Raw genomic sequence first — 16278 nt, 5'->3', positions numbered from 1 at the left:
TTCATGCATTTATAGATCTGCTTGATTTAAAACATTTTTTAGTTCAAAATTTTATATATCACATATGAAAATTGATTCTTGTGCCTTCCGTATAATGTTTCACCAAAATCTTATGACAAAGTTTGGAGGTGTACCTTTGATTGTTTAAGGTTGCAACCTTGTGCAAACCGCATCCTTACGAAAACCACTTGCCCCATAAATTAAATGTCACATTTTTACTGTTTAACAAAGTTTGGATTCCCCATGGTGAACAGCTACAAGCCTAGTATATCCTCCCACCCTCTCTTCACCCAAAGCCCTCAATTGAGGGCCAAGTATTTGGCCAGTAATTAATGGACCCGCTTTTGATGAGTTAGTTGACTCACCTATTTTGGTGCATCTCCTTAGGCATCAAAAAAACCTCCATCAGTAATATGGAGGTCTATACACCAAATTGGACCGTATAAAAGGAAATTCAAAAAGCGCTATTCTTATTTTTCAAAGAAGAAAATTTCCAAATTCATGGAGATCATCATCATGATTGAGATTAGCAAACCCTCAAATTCTGAATCCAAAATCCATCTTTAAGATGAATTTTGGAGAAGGGAAGTACGTAGTCGACCGACTCAACAAATACTTTTTAGTCATTGATACTCGATTGAGCCGAAATTATCCCCACCGTACAAATGAACTGGGCTCCTCCTAATGGATCATGCACTTCGCAAATCAATAGCTTGTTTCCGCCAAATGCACTCTACAGGAAAAAAAATAATCAATAACTTGAAGAGTACTGACCTTATAGGACCCTCCCACACCTACAAGCATAGGATCCCACCGGATCAAAATTAAATTTCTATCTAAATCTCAAGGTGAAATTTCAAATATCCTGACAAATATTTTTTTGTGCATGTTTGACCATCTAATCAAGATCCTTCCAGCAAATCATTATTCTCTCTAAACTTGAAAGGAATTGATGGAAAGTTTCCCACTCTTACCTATCAAATCATTATTCTCTCTCTAAACTTGAAGGGAATTGATGGAAGGTTTCCCACTCTTACCTATCAATCGCCTTCTTCCTCACACACCTCATATACTTCCTCATGCCACTGTCCTCTCTCTCTTGTACTGTAAACCAATTCTCTCTACCAAAAACTCTCTTCCGTGCACTGCAAATTTCCACCTCATACCAGTTCTCCTCCTCCTTCAGTAGCAAACCTCCTCCTCTCTGTAACTCATATAACTCCTCAACCCCCCATTCGTATACTCAAACATTTGTCACCCATTTTCAGGCCTAACTATTATCATCAGCAACCATTAATCTCCCTCATTAACACTTCTCTCCCTACTTCGTTAGACCTTAAAACCAATACCCACTAACCCTCTTCCTCAACCGCAAATTTTAAGATAATTGTAGAACTCAACCAGGATTTCAATTCAAACCAGTAACCCAATAGCTAGCATTTCAATTTAAAACAGTAACCAAAAGCCAGGTTTTCAATTCAAATCAGTAAGCCAAGTTTTCAATTCAAACAAATAACCTTCCAGACTCAGCTTTCTCTCTCTACAACACCAAGCTCTGCAACAATTTTAATTGCAATTTTCTCTCCCCCCCATCCTTCATGTTCTCTCTTTCCCAGCCACCTCCCTATTCTCTCCCACATATGCTTTATATTTTTCTAAGAGAGAGGGCTTCTGATAAGTTTTCAATTCAAACAAATAACCTTCCAGACTCAGCTTTCTCTCTCTACAACACCAAGCCCTGCAACAATTTTAATTGCAATTTTCTCTCCCCCCCATCCTTCATGTTCTCTCTTTCCCAGCCACCTCCCTATTCTCTCCCACATATGCTTTATATTTTTCTAAGAGAGAGGGCTTCTGATAAGAGATAGACAGAGGGTATCCTTTTAGAAAGGGGGGGGCTTCTTGAGAGATAGAGAGAGAAAGGGTTGGAGTCTCAGTTGACAGTGAAGGACCCTTGCCAAAACGAAAGAGGGAGATGAATGGAGAGAGACGCAAGCTATTGCCATAGAGAGAGAGGTAGGTTCTCTGTTGAGAGAGTATGTTTTTAATGAAAAAAGGAAAAAAGGGATTCAAATTTTACCTTGAGATTTGAATCCAAATCCCCCGGTGATCGGTAGGGGTCCCATACTTGTAGGTGTGGGAGGGTCCTATAAGATCATTACTCATAAATTAAATACTGCAAAGAATGCGAACAACCACCTCACCATCATGATATATCTGGATTACAGATTTCAGCCTGAAAATCAGAAATTCACAAAATGGAAGATTAATCCTAATTCCTCACTCTTTTATGTGAGGGACAGGGGGAATTTCCACTGAGGCTAAATCCCCAGGATATGGAGTCCAAAGCCCCAAACCTCCCTTGTTCTCTTTCAACTTAGAGTTTTTCTCAAATTCTGTTATGTTTTTCACCCATTCGACTTTGGAAGAATGCTCCCTTGTGTGCTGGTGCAATATGAACAACGAATTGTATTCACAATTTGGGAACATAAAGAATTTGAATGCACCTTTCAACCTGTATAAAACGAAGCCAAAGCTCAGCTGGTCCCTAGGTGTGAAGAGGTTCACCTCATTGAACCACAGGCAGCTGAACAAGTTGGTCAGCGGCGTATGCTCTCGGATGATAATGGCCCCTTCAGGGACATCTGCATTTTAAAATCAAGTAACATTCAGTAATGGGAAAACAAGACAGGAAATTACAGACCCACAGAGCAAAGTGACAAAGCTCACTAGCTTACATTATAAGAATTAAGAACGGTTAAGGAATTAATACGTTGGAAAATTGGTTCTGAGAATTCAACAATTCAGATTGGTTTTGTGCCTAATCTTCTGAAAATATGGTGAGATTATCAGAAGGGAAAAACAAGGAAAACTACCATGAGGACATAACATCGCAAAGTTGGCTGTGAGAATTCAAGGAAGAGATTGCTTTCACTCAAAAGCTATTGAAAATATAGGGAGATCATCCAAGGGACAAAACAAGTGAGAAAGTTCTTCCTCACCGCTTGGCGTTCCTTTCTTTGGGTTCCATGCTTCCATTCCTTCATATACATAGATTTTCATGTGCAAGTCGATCAGAGGCCTGGCATAACGCTTCCTCCTCTTGTTTGCATCAGCCTCCTCATATATACTCCGATGGTGCTTATGCTGGGCGATGGCAAATGTGTTCCTTCCTCGCCACAAGTAACTGCACTCAAATAACCCGTACAATTGTAAATCCTACATTACAAGAGAGAGGGAGAGAGCACAACAATTTTTCATGGAAGGCATGCATATGTAAGTTGCAAAGGGACGTAAACAAACCGTTCAAGAATAAGAAGGGGATCAACAATGAGTTCCATTTTTCCATCAATCCAAATGCTATATTGGGCTTGAGGAAACAGCCTGTGTATTAGGATTTTAGGTACCTTCCCGTTCCTTCTGGGTTCATCATAAGGAGGTTTGTGAAGTACGATAAGACGCCAAATTCCCACCCACTTTCCACCATCACTGTCCTCTGTGATAGCATCAATTTTTTTAATCTTAGCAAAGGAGAACTCATCCACCACCATAAGAAAGCAAAAGAGCTTCTTAGACCGAGTGCTGATATTTGATGGCTGATGGGGGGTGTCATAACCATCAAAAATACCAGAAGCCACCACAAACTTGCATTTCCTGACATATTTAATTTCCACTGCATCCATCTCCGCCCCCCCATTTTTCATAAAACCGCAGTGTACCTAGAAGAAAGTGAGAGTAACAATCACCATCCAGCTTTGAAGAATCTAAATGTATAAAAGCATGAAAAGATCAACCATGCGCAAAGGACCAATACGAGGGATTCCATAAAGAGAAGATTAATGAGGAAGCTTCCGGTAAGAACTCTTAGACAGATGAAAAACTGGTAAAAAGGTTCAAGCTTTGATAGTTTTCCTTTTTTTTTTTTAAAGATGTTGACTGTTCTATACTATTAAGGTAAAGAGAGTTACACACAATCATAAATAGGTTTCCCACTTCCCCGGAAGCCGTTCAAGCTTCGATAGTTAAACAAAAGAAGATCCAAGTATTGTATTCTGATCTTCAAATCTAAACTTCACAAAAAAGGGAGTTAAATGAAGAATCTTTAATGATTAGTTTACACCAAAGCTGGCTCAACTACAAACCAGCAAACAAAAGTTCACGGTTAACTATTCTAGAAACAAATAAACAGACAATGTCAGGGACAACCTGATATCTTCTCTTTATCATTTCCAGGCAACACCCATCAAGATTTTATTTTTCTTGAAGACTACCACAAGAAAAGCGATCACAGTAATAAGCATCAGTCACTGAAAATTACAATAGCTGGCGTCGCTCTGGCACTGGAGCAATGCACCTTATTTCATAGTTCATTTCCCTAGAAACAAATAAACAGACAATGTCAGGGACAACCTGATATCTTCTCTTTATCATTTCCAGGCAAGACCCATCAAGATTTTATTTTTCTTGAAGACTACCACAAGAAAAGCGGTCACAGTAATAAGCATCAGTCACTGAAAATTACAATAGCTGGCGTCGCTCTGGCACTGGAGCAATGCACCTTATTTCATAGTTCATTTCCCTAGGACTTGGGGAAGAATGCCACTTCTTTTGAAGCTTCTATAACCTATAAGGCTCGTGGTTCCAAGGTGCTTAGTACTTACAGTAACTCTAGGATAGATTTATGTGATGGAGGGGGTGAAGGTTGAACTCTTCCTACAATGCAGCAATCCAGGTCAACTGGCACACTGCTTGACTGATGCTCAAACTTGATTCCTTGGGGAAGAATGCCACTTCTTTTGAAGCTTCTATAACCTATAAGGCTCGTGGTTCCAAGGTGCTTAGTACTTACAGTAACTCTAGGATAGATTTATGTGATGGAGGGGGTGAAGGTTGAACTCTTCCTACAATGCAGCAATCCAGGTCAACTGGCACACTGCTTGACTGATGCTCAAACTTGATTCTTGTGATGGAGGGGGTGAAGGTTGAACTCTTCCTACAATGCAGCAATCCAGGTCAACTTGCACACTTCTTCGTCTTCTTCTTCTTCTTCTTTCTCTTTCCCTTTTTCTGAGGTGGGGTAGGTAAGCAGTGGGATTGGAACTCTTGACTTACATTGCGGTTTCACCACCCTGACCACCCAAACCAAGGGTCCCGCTCTCAGCCTGCCATGTTATCATATTCAGAGCTGGTAACCTGCTCAGAAAAGTGGTGTGGTGGAATCCTTTGTATGCAAGTTCCTAAAATTTGGATGCTTCCCTCTGAACCCAACTGCTTTTGTACAAAAGTCTTACCCAACTGCTTTTGTACAAAAGTCTTACTTCCTTTTTTTGGACATAGAGAAGTTGAAACCTGAGGCAGTTGAAACCTGACTTCACTAGAAACCTCACTCATCTTCTAGACTTTTGTAGCCTCATGAATGAGGCATCCTTTATTCTTAGGTTAGGCGTTGACCGCTTAGTACGGATATATGAGGTCACTTGAGGCTTCTCCATCAAATACTTTGGTAGGTCTCTCATGTTAACTGACACTCATGTATCACATGGCAGTTGGTTTACAGGATCTCCACGCCACCTAACTGTCTACTCTTAATGGTTGTTTTGCTAATGATGGTAGCCATCTTCAGCCCACATGAATTCAATTTTACAATTACTACTTAATGTCCATGGAACCTATGAGACAATGAATCACCTACGCATACACACTTCGTGCGTTTATCTAGTCTTTCCTAGAGTTGACTATGTGTGGCCCTCATGATCTACTCGGCAGCTTTGCCCTTTCAGCTGAAGCAAATCCTTCAGGATATATATTTTGTTCTTTTTCTTATTTTTTTTAAGTGAACATGCACAAATATTGGAAGAAATACGCAAATGGAGAATTTGTATACAGACATGAGTATCCGATCCAAAACATATATTATTATATACAGTGTACAATGTTCTGGAACCTTGCTCAGGCCTCGGACACGCCCCAAGCCAGGCAAGTTACTCGTGTAAGTCCCGAGCAGACTCCCTGAGTAGTTTTACATTCCTAAAAAGGCTATAAATTTGAAAAAAAAAATTGTTAAAAAATATTAAACCAAAACCAAACCCTAAAGATCACTAAAAGTCAAAAAATGCTGAAAAAAATATAAAAGACGGAATTCTGAAAAAAAATTTCACAGCTTGAAATAATTCAGAAAATTCCAAAAAGGGGGAAGAATAAAAATAGAGAAAATGATAGAAAAGTTCATAAATTATCATCCAAATTACATAGGAACATGTTTATACAATGATTTTGTAAAGAAATACATTTTTTTTTATGAATTTACTTTCACATTATTAATTTGCCGAGTTTGTACACCACTACTTGGTTCACGAGGTGCCTAATCCTAGTGACTCGGTTGGCTCCCGACTTTGTTATAACTAGTATAATATGTATATATTACATAAAGGCAAACATTTATAAAAGGTATCAACCTTATACTGTGGAAGTAAGGTGCACCTCAAAAATAAACTTGTAAAGGTTGTTCTGCTGTTGCAAAATACTACAATTGATCATCTCAACTTCGAGATATATGGATATGAAAGAACAAATAGATTTCAAGTCCTAAAAATAGTGCATCTTGTAACACATTATCTAGAACATCTATTTTCAAGATTTTTGTGTGCATGTAGATCTGCTTGATCTATGCCATTTTGGAGTTTGAATTTCATAATTAAGGGTGAAATTAAGTTTCTTGACCACCATTAAGTTTTCTGGCATCAGAACAACCTTTTGGGGTAGATTTTTGAGTTGCACCTTACTTTTACAACATAAGGTTCACGACTTATACAAACCGCACCCATACATAAGTGTGTTTGCAAAGAAAATTTATTCTATAAGCAATGGCCATATGCGACAGTATAAGCCAATTGGCTACGCTGCTAAAACACATGGCTAGGGTTGAGATTATGCACATCTTTGATTAAAAACAAAAAATATCGATTTTGAGGTCGTGAAGGCCTAGAAACACCATCCATCAAATGGATGGTTTTTGTATATCAAAAATGGCAAACTCATTTCTCCCCTTTTTTGCGTGAGTTCAAATACAAGTGCGTATACTGGTGCACCCATGGGAGCATTGTACACCTACTCCCTTGGGCACAAGAACTGATAGGGAGGACTTTTTTCATGTGAAATTTTGGGAACCACTTAGTATCACTATATGATTATTTTTAAAAGAATAAATTTGAATTCTAAGTTCTCTAACCTTTGGAACTCACCCTTCACAAATTGGACAGTCTTTGTTCAATCTTTACAAATTATTTTTCTCAAGTTCATTAAGTGAAGCTTGGAAATTTTTTCAATTGAGGTAAGTCTATGGGTTGAAGAGGTTGCATCCCAAAATTTTGGGGTCCGAAAAATACTCATAGATTGGGTTTTACCCGAATGCTCCCACAGAAGCATAAAATCTTTTCGTTTCAAAAATTACATTTTTCTTTTCCTTTTGTTATTTTTTTCCCATCTGACTGATTCGATGAAAAGAGTACATGCGCAAATTTTGGGGTCCAACAATTCCTCTAGCTCCAAGGGCCTTATGTTACAATAGAAGCATGTAGACTCATAGGACCTTTCTCCATACGTTAGACTCATAGGACCTTTCTCCATATGCTACAGAGGTTTTATATGTTATTATTATGTCAACTTTTATTTACAAATATTCATGCATTATAGAGTATGGTATGAAATTATTCTATAATCTATACTACAGTATAGTTCACTAATTGACTATATTTGAACTATATTTCATCAGATTGTTGAGTTGAATAGGAACTCAGTGGTATCAATTCATTGAACTACGCAGGTAAATATACATTTCAAAAAAATTAACTGGAGGACAGTTAGACACATTACAATCTCTTGGAGTGACTTGGGCAATTCAATGGAGCTGCTCGAATCTCATAAGAGCCTGGGCTTTGAGAATCATCTCATTCTCTAATTCAGTGGCCAACTAGTTTTCAGTCTAAACTGGAAAATGGATATGGACAAAGCTGAGTACAATCAGGCAATCGCAAGCTGACTTGCAAAGTCAATGGTTTAAAGAAGTTCAAATCCCAAATTATGCACCCAAGAGAAAAAAAAGAAAAATTGATTTTTATGTGAATGTGTGCACCAATACTACCTATTTGTCCCGATGGGTATTTTGATCTGCCATGTGCTGCAGCAGAGGTTCCTAACCACAGTTTGTCCCTGTACCCAAATAGTTGGGAAAGGGTCTGATGATGATGATGATGATGATGATGATGTGTAGCCAAGCTGCCCTACCCACAAAAGAAAAAATAATGGGCCCCATACAGAAACAATGATAGCATCCAAGATAGAGGGGCACATCTAGGTAATGGGTGAACCATGTTGGCAAAAGCTTGCATGAGAAGCATTGCAAAGTTGTCCCAAAATTTAATAATGTGCACTACAGTGAATTTAATAGTCAGTGAGCCATGCTGCTAGCTTTGAATAAAAACCTGAAGTTGCAAAACTATAGTCAAGTGAACAGCTCAAACATATAACCCTCGAACACATAAATTACTTACAACTACACAAACAAATATGCATAATCAAAGAAATATCTACTAACAAGGTGATCTTGCTTACCCTCATAGTTGTAGTTAGCTTAAAACTCTCATCTCTTTGCTTCCAAGTTTCACGTCCACCAAACAAAGGATCACCATTGAAAGACTCATCGTCTGAAATGTATGAGAGGTTTTGAGGCAATGTCTTAGCAGTACTGCGTTTTGGAATGACTATGGCATCTGGGTCATTTGGGAGGGGAATTGGACAACCTAAATTCATAACAAAATAAATTTAATGCACAAATTGCACATTCTATGGAAAAGATCTCAGATAAAAAAATGAAGTTTCTAGAAAAGAAAAAGAATTGGCATTCCTATATAATCTTACGGTGCATTGGTTTTGGCAGAAGCCCCACAGTGTCAAGCAAACCAAACATCTTGCTGTCCCTTCTACAATGACCTTCATATTTAGACAAGAAGAGTCAAACAGTAAATTTAATTCAGTAGAAAGATGTTCAAGGCTATATCATGTCCTATACAAATGCACCCAGAGGACATAACATAAAAAACAAGAGAAATCACTCTTTGTGGTCCATCTCATAGTCATAGTAATTCACTTCAAGGGCCCCTCAAAGAGCAAAATCAATTCACTTCCCTTCCATAACAAAGGACCCCTCAAAGAAGTACAGAAGAACTTGTAACTCATGTTAGAAGATTTCTGCTTTAGCGTCCACAAGGGAACAAATACTAACAGATCTTTTCTAATTATTGTTAAAAATTCTAGTGAATCTCTTTGGACATCGTCAAGGCTATTCTGATACAGGCCCCTATACCAGATTTTATTATAATTTAGTTTTGATTTTAAGAAAGCCGTATATGGCTTGCCCTACATGATTTCTTTGGGATAAAGAGAAAATCTCCAAGTAACTTCCTTCAATTCACGGGCCAAATCCTCAACTCTGTAGGCCAAAGGAACCTCTGAGGCCAAAGGCACAAAGGATCACAAAGAGAGGGCCTAACAGAAAAACCTTTCAGTTGATCATTTTCTGCATTTCACATACTTTGCGAAGTTCCATCTTTGCAAAAAACAAACCGTAACCACCTCATTTGTGCAAAAGATTCCATGATTCAACATGAGGACACAAAAGTGATGGTCATCCCAAGGGGAACAGAATCCTCTCCGGGCCTTGCACACAGATCACTATCCTTCTCAGAACCCTTTATTTAACCAATCTCACATTGACAACAACAATCCAAAATGCCATGGTAGCCTAAATACTTGGATTGCTCGATATACCCAAAATAGTAATTTAGTTTATTCAACAGAACCACAATGTAAAATATGATGAAAGACAAATAAGTCAACAATGAGTATCTAGAGGTGACGAAATATCACCTATATGCTCAACATTGACTTGATGAATCAAGTAAACTGTCTGCGAAGCAATGTGATAAATCTATACCTAGTGTAATTGAGCAGATCGGGAAAGCATGCACTTATTATTTCATTCACGTTGACCTCTTTCAGGGTTATATAGCTGCCAGCCTTGATATGATTCAAGCACCATGGTGCCACTCATCCCTCTGATACATTATGGTCAAAGACAGGAGTTCTATGATTGAATTTGTAACAACAAAAACCATTGCACATCCATGCTCCACATCAGGATAAGAAGTTCAAAGGGCAGGAAAAGCTGTGTATAGTACAAGTATCTTCATGAAATGCTCCTTAACATACCTGAAGAGACAAATAACGCTGATTGGCATGACCATATTATAATTAACAGAGAAATGAGAATCAAGAGTATCCACCAGATGCCTGCTACAAGACTAAAACGCAGAAAGCTCCTCCTCAAAACAAACTTAAATGGAGAATCTTCAGAGGATCTCTGAGAAAAAATTGCACCATAGTCGGCATCTGCATTCACCATGGTAATAAAGGTTGTCTTTTAAATGAACAACTAAAAGAATAGAAAGAGTTCAACAAATAACAAATCCAACACTTATATTACCTTTTATCTTTTGGCTTTCAGAAACTCTGTCGATTCTACAAACTGTTGTTCTTAAAGAATTGGAACGGGTAACTTCAGTATCCATTGCACAGGGTTTCTTCGCAGAATAGATCACAAATGCAGGGGAAAATAAAATAAATTCAGATCAATTAATAAAAGAAATGAAACAAAAATCATGAACGAACGAGGGCTACAACAAAAGCTTATATTGCTAAAAAGAAACTTCGATCTTGTTGAATTCAAAAATCATAAACAACCATTAATGCCCCATTGATGAAAGAACCAATGCAAAGGGCAGAAACTCACAATCAAGATTGGTCAAAAGTAAGACTCAGTGTAATCTTCAAATTCATTGCCTTTAGGCTTCCCCCCTGCAACAAATATTACTGAAATTTCAACAGAGAAAGATAAGATATACACAATAAGATTTTCATAACAGAAGACTGTTAACCATCTAATTTTAAAAGTCAAAATTCAAAAGTCAAAAGTCAAAAGGAAATTTTGGAAACGAATGTGGCCGTAGTCACTCAGAATCTCATTTTTCAGATGCATGCCTACCTTAGTGATTGTCATAAACCCTACTAAATCGAAGAAATGGCATCGTACTCTCGAAATGGATGGTGGCTATGAACTAAACACCATTTTGGATCTAATGAGTTGAGAGTTGTGCTCTGATATTCATGTTCTACATCATCATTCAAATAGATGGTTTTTTTTCCTTTTTTTTATGCTGCAAGGTGAGAAAGCGGTACACACATGGGAGCTGGAGCATGATTTCAAGCCTGGTTCCTTTGTCTCCTCTTTCACTCTAGTGGTGTTCGGCGTCGGAAGCACACTGTACAAGTACTCCCTCGGGCAAAAGTCGATTATGGAGTGGTCATCCCGTTGGAAATAAGTGCAAAGCCCCCAAGAGTCCGCAGTTTGACATGTTTGAATAAGAATAGTTACTTTTGGTATAAGGACATAAGGATAAGTATTGGTCATTTACATGTGAAATCGGGTGGCTGGGGGGATCATTGACTGGGCACAACATCCAAAATATAATTTCTTGAACTAGGTTACATATTTTAAGTTGCCGGATTTCACATCCAATAGCTAAAGGATGATTGTAGACATTTTTGTACCAAACATGAATGGTCTTATAGTATGTAATCCCATATGCTCAAGGATTACATGTTCCTGAAGAAGCATACCGTCCATTTACTCCCTCGGTTACAACCTAATCCAGGAGTAGTTTTAGGACCCCAAATTTTGGGATGTGACCTTTTCAACCCACATGTTACACTCAATAAAAAGATTTCCAAATTGTATTCTCTAAGGGCTAGAAAAATATAATATGTCAAGATTGAATAGAAACCGTCCAAGTTTTGAAGGGTGAGATCTAAGCATTAGAAAACTTTGAATTTTTATTTATTTTTTGGTTTCTTTTGAAATTTGAACATAATCATATATAGTTTTTTAGGTGGTTCGCAAGTGAAACTTCTGCCCAAGGGAGTAAGTACAATATAATCCCGCAGCAGCACAACATACTCATATGCTTACTAGAATTTCTCCCACTGATTTGTGTATTTTTCTTATCATTTCCAATTGGGTAATCCATTAATCCAATTGGAGGAAAGTTATCTTCTCTCAAAAATTTAATCCAATTGGAGGAGGATTCTGGAATATGAAATATTCTATTCAGTTCAACAACAATAATATAATAAATTGTAGAACAATTATCTAAGCTCTATGACCTCATAATGGTGAGAAGCATAAATCAAATCCCAAAAACATATCCCATGATCATTTTAGGAATTGATTTAGTGTAGTAAGAAAGATGAAAATAGGTAGTTTTGTGGAGCTAAAATGAGGGTGTAAAACTGAGTGTAAAACTTGACAAGATGAAATAGCCATCAAGAAAGTAAAAATACCTTGCTGTAAAAACTCCTTAGTAGCAGGTTACAGCGACATTTAGAAGTCTAAATGGAGCTTTGGAAGTTGAAACTGAAGGTCATGAAAGTTGGAGATGATAATGCATCAGAAAGGGCCAGATTTCCATGGCCTTGGTGATAAGCATGGGTCCTTCTCTTACATGTGGTGTGCCACTCATTGAGTTCTTTCTCTATCATAAGTTAATCAAGGCCATTAGGTAGGGCAATGTCCTCCCTCCCTCCCTCGCAATTGAGGTTGTGAATGAATAATTGGGGTCTTTGAATTCAAGCTAAAAATCTTGCCCACTTCACTCTCTTCACCAACATTTCCCCAACCATAGCTCTGAACTGAACATCTCAGTCTCAGGAGCTTCCTTCTAGATCTTGAACACTTCATCTTCAAGGTCTTCAAGCCTTGAAAAATTGGCACTGAGAGCTCATCCCAATCCACAAAAACATTAAATAAATAAATGAAACCTCCACTGCTTATTTATTAAAATAAATTTTTTGTTAATTACTAACATTTAAGTGACGCCGAACAAATGGATCTCTATTCATCTCCTGCCTCTCATAATGGCCAAACCCCCGACTACAACTGAGCTCATAACTTTGTTCAGTTTCTTTCTATATTGCAGCAATGTGTTTCACTGCAGCCATTAAACTAGCACAAGTACATTTTAACAAAAATCTAAAGCTTCCGACTACCAAAATGTCAATGATACCATTCAAATTGCAATTTTTTATTGTGAAGAGTCTCAGATTTCTCTGAAGAGACTCTGTGTCCATTAATCATATAAGGGTGCAGTTGGCATACGGATGCCTCCATAGGTATAGAGTATGGTGCCCTTCAAATTTTATAATGGTATATAATTTTGATGTAAAATGTTATTAGGATTATCTCAAAATCTATTTTTATATCTAATTATAAAATTTTAAATTTCAAAAAAGGTTAAAATCAAGTAGATCTATAAACATATGAAAATCTTGAAAATGGACAGTGTAGATAATATGTTGTAAAATGCACTATTTCTGAGACTTAAAATCTTTTTATTTTTCATAGTCATACATCTCGACATCGAGATGATCAATCAAAGGGTTTTTCAACATTAAAACTACCTTTTCCGATGGATTTTTGAGGGGCATCCGTAGTTCTACATTATAAGGTAGCATCCTTATATAAACTTTTTCCATCATATAAATATACTGACTTGTCTTTTATTGAGACTTACCATAAATACAAGATATTGCATCTACCCTTCCTAAATATACAAATTAGGATATATACATTCCATATTAACCAAATATACAATATATACTTTCCTTTCACACTCCCCCTCAAACTCAAGATGATGTGAGAGAGCAGCTGGAGTTTGAACACTAATTACGGAAACAATGAGCAGTTCGAACTTGAACACTAATTACGAAAACAATGAGCAGTTCGAACTTCAGGTGTATGGCATGACCAATAGATGCAGTGGTTGCCATGCTCAGATTGCTTGATCAACAAGCACATAAAGCAACGGTGGATCAAGAAGCCTCAAAAACAGATGGCCTCAAGAACTGAGGGCCATATCAGAGTAGGCTCGATCAATCAAATAAAAATTCAGATCAGAGAGTCGAAAATGACACGGCATAGAGACAAATCCGAGAATCGAAATACAACTCAGCAAAGAGTCGAAACACAACTCGACAGAAGTTGCACACAACAGATTCGTCTTGAAAATTGGCGACAATTCTATTGATAACTAAAAAAGAAAAAAAGAAGGAAAAAAAAATTATAAATCGCAAGTGGCAGACACAACAATCATATCAGGCCTTTGTGCCCGCATATAGCATTGATAGAACTCCCAAGTTCAAATACCCATTATTCAACCTAAAAGCAGCACACAAGCAATTCGACGGTCAAAAAGGTAAAAGCCTTTGCATTGCAATGGAAAATATGTAACACAAAAAACCCAACCGCAACAAAAACAAAGATAACCACATTAGAAATCTGATAAAATTCAAATCAAAGCATACAATAATTTTAAAAAAAGAAAATGATCAAGATCAAATGATAAGATACAAGGATGAAACTAAAAGAAGTTAAAAAAAAAAAAAGACATACCAGGAAATGAGTTCTTCTACACAGCAACCCTGGTTGCAGAGAGAATGAGAGAGAACCCCTACTTTTAGCTTCAGAAATAGAGCTCGGCTGGTGCTATGGCTTGAAAACATAGAGAGAGAGAGTGGGGCTAGGGCAGCGGGAGACAGTCGCGTCTCAGGCTTGTATTTAGAGAGAGGAAAGAGAAAGAGGGGCATAATGCACGTTGGGGCGAGTCCTCATATGGGAGCGTATTGGCAAAATCGAACCCAGATCAACGGACTTGCGGCCCGGAGCAGTTAGAACGGGGACGGAACTAACCGGGCGGATAACAGGACTAAGCCGTCCACTAGATTAAAAATAAAAAAATAATAATAATAATAAAAATTAGATTAATATATTATTTACATTTATCTTAAAAAAAATTGAAACAATTTTTTATATAAATTAATATTTGAATACTATGGAGATGTATAAGACAATTTATAATTTGACATTAATTCAATTAATGAAATTACAAAGTCCAACTAACAATGACTAATATTAATGAGAGTGGCGAGGGGAATCAAGGTACTGTTGTGTTTTGCTATCGGGGTTCACGGGGTGAAATATCTGAGTAGGGCCTGGGGGAGTTGTAATGCCGCAGTTGTACTCCCTCATCAGTTACGAACATTTCCTATGGTACTCCTTGGCCAACGTCTGTTAGACTCGTCTAGCCTTCGTGGTCTTTCTCACCTTTTTCTGTGTTACCCCCACCATGTTCTATGTTATGGCCTTCAACAGCTTCAGTATTGTCACCATCATAAATAACCAAGTTATGGTGTCGGCTACGATTTCATCTCTCTCTTGTCGAGTAGTTACTATGCTTGGATTTCCTCTCGAGCCAATTTCATTGGATCTTCTTCATCATCGAGTACAGCATCATATTGCGCCTCTTCATATTACTGGATGACTGAACTTTACCAATCGTTTTCCATTGTCACATCGTCATCTATGCCTCATCTTCATTCCCGACATAATTGTCATAGTCGATATCTATGTCCACTGTTATGTCTTATTCATTAGGTGCTGCAACATCCACATTATCATCCATAACGACAACTGGCCCACTAAGAAAATCTTGGTCTAATAGTAAGGTCCTTTGTGATATCCACTCATGGCTGAGGTCTGTCCACCATCTTGTTGACACAAATAAAAATAGATATACTTAACAATAGAAAAAAAATTGATTTAAAAAGACCATAAATAGTATTGTATTAAACTATTATAAGTTTTAACTTAAAACTAACCTGGATACAATTTTTCAACTGCTTTTGTGGCATTGTTGTACACAAATTCCCCATTTTTTTCATGTATATGATAAGCTAAAAATAACAAGATGTGTATACAAGAAATTAGTATAACATAGGAATGCAATTCATTACTCTAAATTGAAATTTTATTGATCATAAAAAACATATATTTATAAAAATGCATAATTTTATCGCAAAAAAAAACTTTAATTAAGAACACAAAAAATCGAGCCAAAATCATAAAGAACACTAGAATTAACCCAAAATAAACAGAAATTCAATTCGTATGATAAAAAAATGCACTATTTTCCTCCATTATTACAAATACAACTACATCATGCACTTAATGAAAATCTAGAATTAACCCAAAATAAAAATAAATTCAATGTGTATGATAAAGATGCACTATTTTCCTCCATTATTACAAATACAACTACATCATGCACTTAA

General features: G+C 37.2%; 1 protein-coding gene across 15 annotated transcripts; it reads right to left on the bottom strand.

Annotated features, from left to right (window-relative positions):
* Positions 1 to 2186: 2186 nt before the first annotated feature.
* On the bottom strand, positions 2187 to 14866 carry LOC18445201 (putative hexosyltransferase MUCI70). Of its 15 annotated transcripts, none has more exons than XR_016049935.1 (11): positions 14561 to 14753; positions 12976 to 13100; positions 12454 to 12882; positions 10847 to 10926; positions 10541 to 10637; positions 10267 to 10446; positions 8917 to 8988; positions 8611 to 8798; positions 3408 to 3719; positions 3003 to 3187; positions 2187 to 2645 (listed from the first exon to the last, which is right to left on the bottom strand). XR_016049935.1 is itself a non-coding variant. In XM_088859162.1 (11 exons), exons 5-11 carry the CDS (start codon positions 10623 to 10625, stop codon positions 2281 to 2283), a joined length of 1491 nt encoding a protein of 496 aa, XP_088715288.1. In that variant the 5' UTR covers positions 10626 to 10637; positions 10847 to 10926; positions 12454 to 12882; positions 12976 to 13100; positions 14561 to 14753; the 3' UTR covers positions 2187 to 2280. The 15 variants fall into 15 exon arrangements, 11 of the variants coding, with proteins under 11 accessions (XP_088715288.1, XP_020529769.1, XP_020529771.1 ...); XM_088859162.1 differs by having other exon boundaries at positions 3304 to 3719; XM_020674110.2 differs by having other exon boundaries at positions 3304 to 3719; positions 10847 to 10911.
* Between the last annotated feature and the right edge of the window lie 1412 nt (positions 14867 to 16278).

The sequence above is a fragment of the Amborella trichopoda genome, chromosome 2, assembly GCF_054954075.1.
Source record: "Amborella trichopoda isolate Santa Cruz 75 chromosome 2, AtrichopodaSantaCruz75HAP2 v2.0, whole genome shotgun sequence".
In the NCBI taxonomy this organism is placed as follows: Eukaryota; Viridiplantae; Streptophyta; class Magnoliopsida; order Amborellales; family Amborellaceae; genus Amborella; species Amborella trichopoda.
Note: the sequence above shows the minus strand (reverse complement) of the source record. Positions and strands in the feature narration are given on the sequence as shown.

Excerpts from the sequence above, each read along its gene's own strand:
- LOC18445201 (XM_020674109.2), bottom strand. The coding sequence starts at position 10,625 with ATGGATACTGAAGTTACCCGTTCCAATTCTTTAAGAACAACAGTTTGT. Across the intron at positions 3,188-3,303 it reads CCCCTTCTTATTCTTGAACG|TTACTTGTGGCGAGGAAGGA; the intron begins GTTTGTTTACGT and ends ATTTGAGTGCAG. Across the intron at positions 2,646-3,002 it reads AAAGAAAGGAACGCCAAGCG|ATGTCCCTGAAGGGGCCATT; the intron begins GTGAGGAAGAAC and ends TTTAAAATGCAG.